At 46.0% G+C, this 5,000-nt stretch overlaps 1 protein-coding gene across 1 annotated transcript in view; it reads right to left on the bottom strand.

The window, feature by feature from the left end:
* Nucleotides 1–5,000, bottom strand: part of LOC310957548 (CYFIP-related Rac1 interactor B-like) — a 13,173-nt gene that overhangs the window by 421 nt on the left and 7,752 nt on the right. Inside the window, exons 7-11 of the mRNA XM_083928160.1 lie at nucleotides 3,911–4,027; nucleotides 3,022–3,101; nucleotides 2,438–2,564; nucleotides 2,281–2,351; nucleotides 1–1,147 (exon numbers count right to left, since the gene is read on the bottom strand). The exon at nucleotides 1–1,147 is cut by the window's left edge and continues 421 nt beyond it. Coding sequence (XP_083784286.1) covers nucleotides 1,078–1,147; nucleotides 2,281–2,351; nucleotides 2,438–2,564; nucleotides 3,022–3,101; nucleotides 3,911–4,027 — 465 coding nt within the window. The 3' untranslated portion in view covers nucleotides 1–1,077. The remainder of the gene's footprint in view (nucleotides 1,148–2,280; nucleotides 2,352–2,437; nucleotides 2,565–3,021; nucleotides 3,102–3,910; nucleotides 4,028–5,000) is intronic.

Here is a 5,000-nt window from a genome sequence, read left to right as displayed (position 1 = left end):
CTGTACGGTCTACATGGATTCAAACCTTTACCTCATGAAGAGCGCCCCTGTCTGAGGCTGTACGGTCTACATGGATTCAAACCTTTACCTCATGAAGAGCGCCCCTGTCTGAGGCTGTACGGTCTACATGGATTCAAACCTTTACCTCATGAAGAGCGCCTCTACGGTCTACGCAGATTCAAACCTTTACCTCATGAAGAGCGCCCCTGTCTGAGGCGGTAAGGTCTACATGGATTCAAACCTTTACCTCATGAAGAGCGCCGCTGTCTGAGGCCGTACGGTCTACAGGGATTCAAACCTTTACCTCATGAAGAGCGCCCTGTCTGAGGCCGTACGGTCTACAGGGATTCAAACCTTTACCTCATGAAGAGCGCCCCTGTCTGAGGCCGTACGGTCTACATGGATTCAAACCTTTACCTCATGACGAGCGCCCCTGTCTGAGGCCGTACGGTCTACGCGGATTCAAACCTTTACCTCATGAAGAGCGCCTCTACGGTCTACGCAGATTCAAACCTTTACCTCATGAAGAGCGCCCCTGTCTGAGGCGGTAAGGTCTACGCGGATTCGAACCTTGAGTTGTACGGGTTCTTCCTCGACATCGTTGTTAAAAAAGCTGCAGAAGAAGAACTAATTTCTCCCTTTTGGAGACGTCACCGCAGTGATGGCGGCGCGTCCGTCTTCAGCGCGTTCGTCTTTAGCGCGTTCGTCTTAAGCGCTTTCGTCCGTCGTATTTAGTTTGTGTAGTTCTGAATTCAGCCTGATTATTATTAATAAACAGCGACGTCTGACGCCTGCACGTTCCTGATCGTCCGCTCGGCGCCAGAATAACGTGGACGCAGCTGATTTCTCTACGATTTTCCTTTTTCTCGTCTTTTCTCTTTTTTATTTTACAACAAATGAGTTTAAAAAAAAACAACAACAACAACAACAACAACTGAGGTGGAAACAAAGAAGAATGAGCTCCAGGTTTGTTCAGTAGTTCCTTTGAAAGTGTCGGACCGCCCCCCCCCCCCCCCCTCTGTGGTTCAGTGGTTCAGTGGTTCAGTGGTTCGGTGGTTCTGGTGCTGCGGCGCGGCGTTAATGCGGCTGCAGCAGGTTGCGGATCTGCTTGGAGGTGGCGTCGTCGTTCAGGTGTTTGGTCGTGTACCTGCACGGGTCACAACTTCCATCAGAAACTCAGGAAATAAAAAATAAATACAGAATAAATAACGTCTCAGTCGTTAGTTTGAATCTCACAGGTTCGTTTCTGAGCTTCGGTTTAAAACCGTGTTTTTCTGAATCTGATAAAATCAGAAATAAATAAATGACACAATATGGAAATTAATATGGGCCGGACTAAGAACGCCTCACAAAGACTCTACGGACAAACCAGGAAGAGGAGGAGAGACCCTGCCCGGAGGAAGCCCGGGGCCCCGTCTGGAGCCAGGACCAGACCGAGGGCTCGCCGCTGAGCGCCTGGTGGCCGGGTTTGAAGCCACGGAGCCCGAAAAAGTGACGTGGCCCCTCCCCCCTCTCCATCCTGTGGGCCCACCACTCACAGGAGGAGCCTCTGGGGTCAGGGTGCTGCTGCACGGGGGGCAGTGAGGTGAGGGGCCTGGAGGGTCCAGACCCGGGCAGCAGAGGCTCTGGGGACGTGGAGCGTCTCCTCTCTGTGGGGGAAGGAGCCGGAGCTTGTGAGGGAGGTGGAGCTCCCAGTTAGATCTGGGGGGGCTCACCTCCACACACAGTCTGGATCTGGACCCGTGCTCCTGGATAGGGGTTGGACCCTGGTCTTCTCTGGAGGGGCCCAGGGTGTGAGGGGCCGGGCGGGTGTGGGGAGACTCTCAAACCCCCGGCTGAGCGCCGCGGTGTTGGAGTTGACCCCGGTGGACCAGAGGGTGGCCTCCTTACGCCTGCGGGTGGTGGGGGGGGGGGGCTCTGACTGTTGTTGGTGCAGATGCAGCGAACAGCAGTTCAGAGTCTGGGGCCTTCTTGGAGACCCTGAATGGAGTCCTGCATGGGGCTCCAGTAGGGGACTCCAGAGTCCTGCTGGGAGACTTCAACGCCCACGTGGGCAACGATGGAGACACCTGGAGAGGCTGATTGGGAGGAACGGCCTCCCTGATCTAAACCCCAGCGTCTGGTGTTAGACTGGTGTGCTTTGAGTCGGGGACAGAGCCGAGGGAGCGGCAGACCAGGGTGGTGGTTCCCCTGTTTATAAGGGGGACCAGAGGGTGTGAGCCAGTGACAGGGGTGTGTGTTGTTGTGTTTGTGTTGTTGTGTGTTGTGTGTGTTTGTGACCTGAGAGCGTTGAGTAATCCCTCCACGCTGCTGGGCGGCTGCTCCTTCAGAACTCTGATGCAGCCTTTCATCTGAAAAACACACGATTATTAATATTATTATTATTAATATTAATATTAATAACAATAATAACGTTAATATTAATGTTTGAACGCACGTCGATGTTGCAGGTCTTGACGAAGGCGCCCTCCGGGTGCACGTGGTCGTACAGGATGATGACGCCGACCATCACACGCAGACAGAACAACAACGTCTCCTCACTGGTGAACCGGCTCCGGTACTCCCTACACACACACACACACACACACACACACACACACACACACACACACACACACACACACACACACACACACACACACACACACACACACACACACACACACACACACACACACACACACATACACACACACACACACAGAGAGACACACACAGAGAGACACACACAGAGAGACACACACACACACAGACACACAGACACACACGCACACACACACACACAGGGACACACACATACACACACGCACAGGGACACACACACACACAGAGAGACACACACAGAGAGACACACACACACACACAGACACACAGACACACACACACACACACAGGGACGCACACACACACAGGGACAGACACACACACACACACACACACACACACACACACACACACACACTCAGTTGGTTCATGTCTGGGCGGCTGAGACGATGCGTTCAGGAACGTGTCAGGACTCACGGAGTTTCCAGCATCACTTTACAAACGCTCGCCATCGTGCTCAGACAGTCGGTCGTGTTCCCGATCGGCAGCTCGGGATTCTGCAACAACAACAACAACAACAACGACAACAACATCAACAATAACAACAACAACAACAACAACAACAACAACAACAACAACAACAACAAAGACAACAATAACAACAACAATAACATCAACAACAATAACAACGCCAATAACAACAACGACAACAACAAAACAACAACAACATCAATAATAATAACAACAATAACAACAACAATAACAGAAACAACAACAATAACAACAACAAAGGTTCATTCAAAACACAGCAACAAATAATCTGTTTATTTTAAAAATCAGGTCATTTATTGAAGTAAAAGCAGATATTTTAATAACTCCTATGAATTATTTTTAGTTTTAAATATTTTATTATTAGTGTTGTTGTTGTTGTTTATGATTATTATCAATATTTATATTTCCATCATATTTAAGTTTTCAATCTACCCGTTTTTATTTTGTTGTTTAAATAATTAAAAGTTTACGCAGAAGAAATTAAATAATTTATGGGAAATATTGTATTTATGTTTTTTTAGAACGTTAATATTTTACACTAAAGGATTAAACTGTCCAAAAAATATGTAAATAAAGAAATATATAAAATAAGAAAGGATTTATGATCATATTTTAATATTTAATAACATTTATTATGTTTCTGTAACGCTCATGAAGCCCTGAGAGGATCAAACGCAGCGAGGGCGCCGCCTGCTGGAGCCACGTCCGCCCACAGGATCACAGTGATACACATGTACATAAATAATATAATATATAATAATGTAAATGTTATAATATAAATAATATAATAATATAGCAGTAGAGACGGACTCACATCGGAGACGAACTTGGACGTGGCGTCACTCAGCGTCTTCAGCATCGGCGTGGCGCTGGCGTAGAACAGAGACATCCGATTGGCCAGCTCGTTGCTGACCTCATTTCCTGCTTCGCCCTGGAGACAAAAAGGAGACAGGTTGCTATGGAAACCCACAAACGACCACAAAGAGACACAAACGACTACAAAGAGACACACAACAACCACAAAGAGACACAAAACAACTACAAAGAGACACAAAACAACCACAAAGAGACACACAACAACTACAAAGAGACACAAAACAACCACAAAGAGACAAAAAACAACAATAAAGAGACACAAAACAACTACAGAGAGACACAAAACAACCACAAAGAGACACAAAACAACCACAAAGAGACTCAAAACAACCACAAAGAGACACAAAACAACTACAAAGAGACACAAAACAACAACAAAGAGACACAAAACAACAACAAAGAGACACAAAACAACTACAAAGAGACACAAAACAACCACAAAGAGACACAAACAACAACAAAGAGACACAAAACAACTACAAAGAGACACAAACAACTACAAAGAGACACAAACAACTACAAAGAGACACAAACAACTACAAAGAGACACAAAACAACTACAAAGAGACACAAAACAACCACAAAGACACACAAAATACTACTAAGAGACACAAAACAACTACAGAGAGACACAAACAACTACAAAGAGACACGAAACAACCACAAAGACACACAAAATACTACTAAGAGACACAAAACAACTACAGAGAGATACAAATAACTACAAAGAGACACAAAACAACAACAAAGAGACACAAAACAACTACAAAGAGACACAAAACAACTACAAAGAGACACGAAACAACAACAACGAGACACAAAACAACCACAAATAGACACAAAACAACTACAAAGAGACACAAAACAACTACAAAGAGACACACAACGACCACAAAGAGACACAAAACAACTACAAAGAGACACAAAACAACTACAAAGAGACACAAAATAACCACAAAGAGACACAAAACAACCACAAAGAGACACAAAACAACCACAAAGAGACACAAAACAACTACAAAGAGACA

The sequence above is a fragment of the Echiichthys vipera genome (assembly GCF_963691815.1).
Source record: "Echiichthys vipera genome assembly, chromosome: 15".
In the NCBI taxonomy this organism is placed as follows: Eukaryota; Metazoa; Chordata; class Actinopteri; order Perciformes; family Trachinidae; genus Echiichthys; species Echiichthys vipera.
Note: the sequence above shows the minus strand (reverse complement) of the source record. Positions and strands in the feature narration are given on the sequence as shown.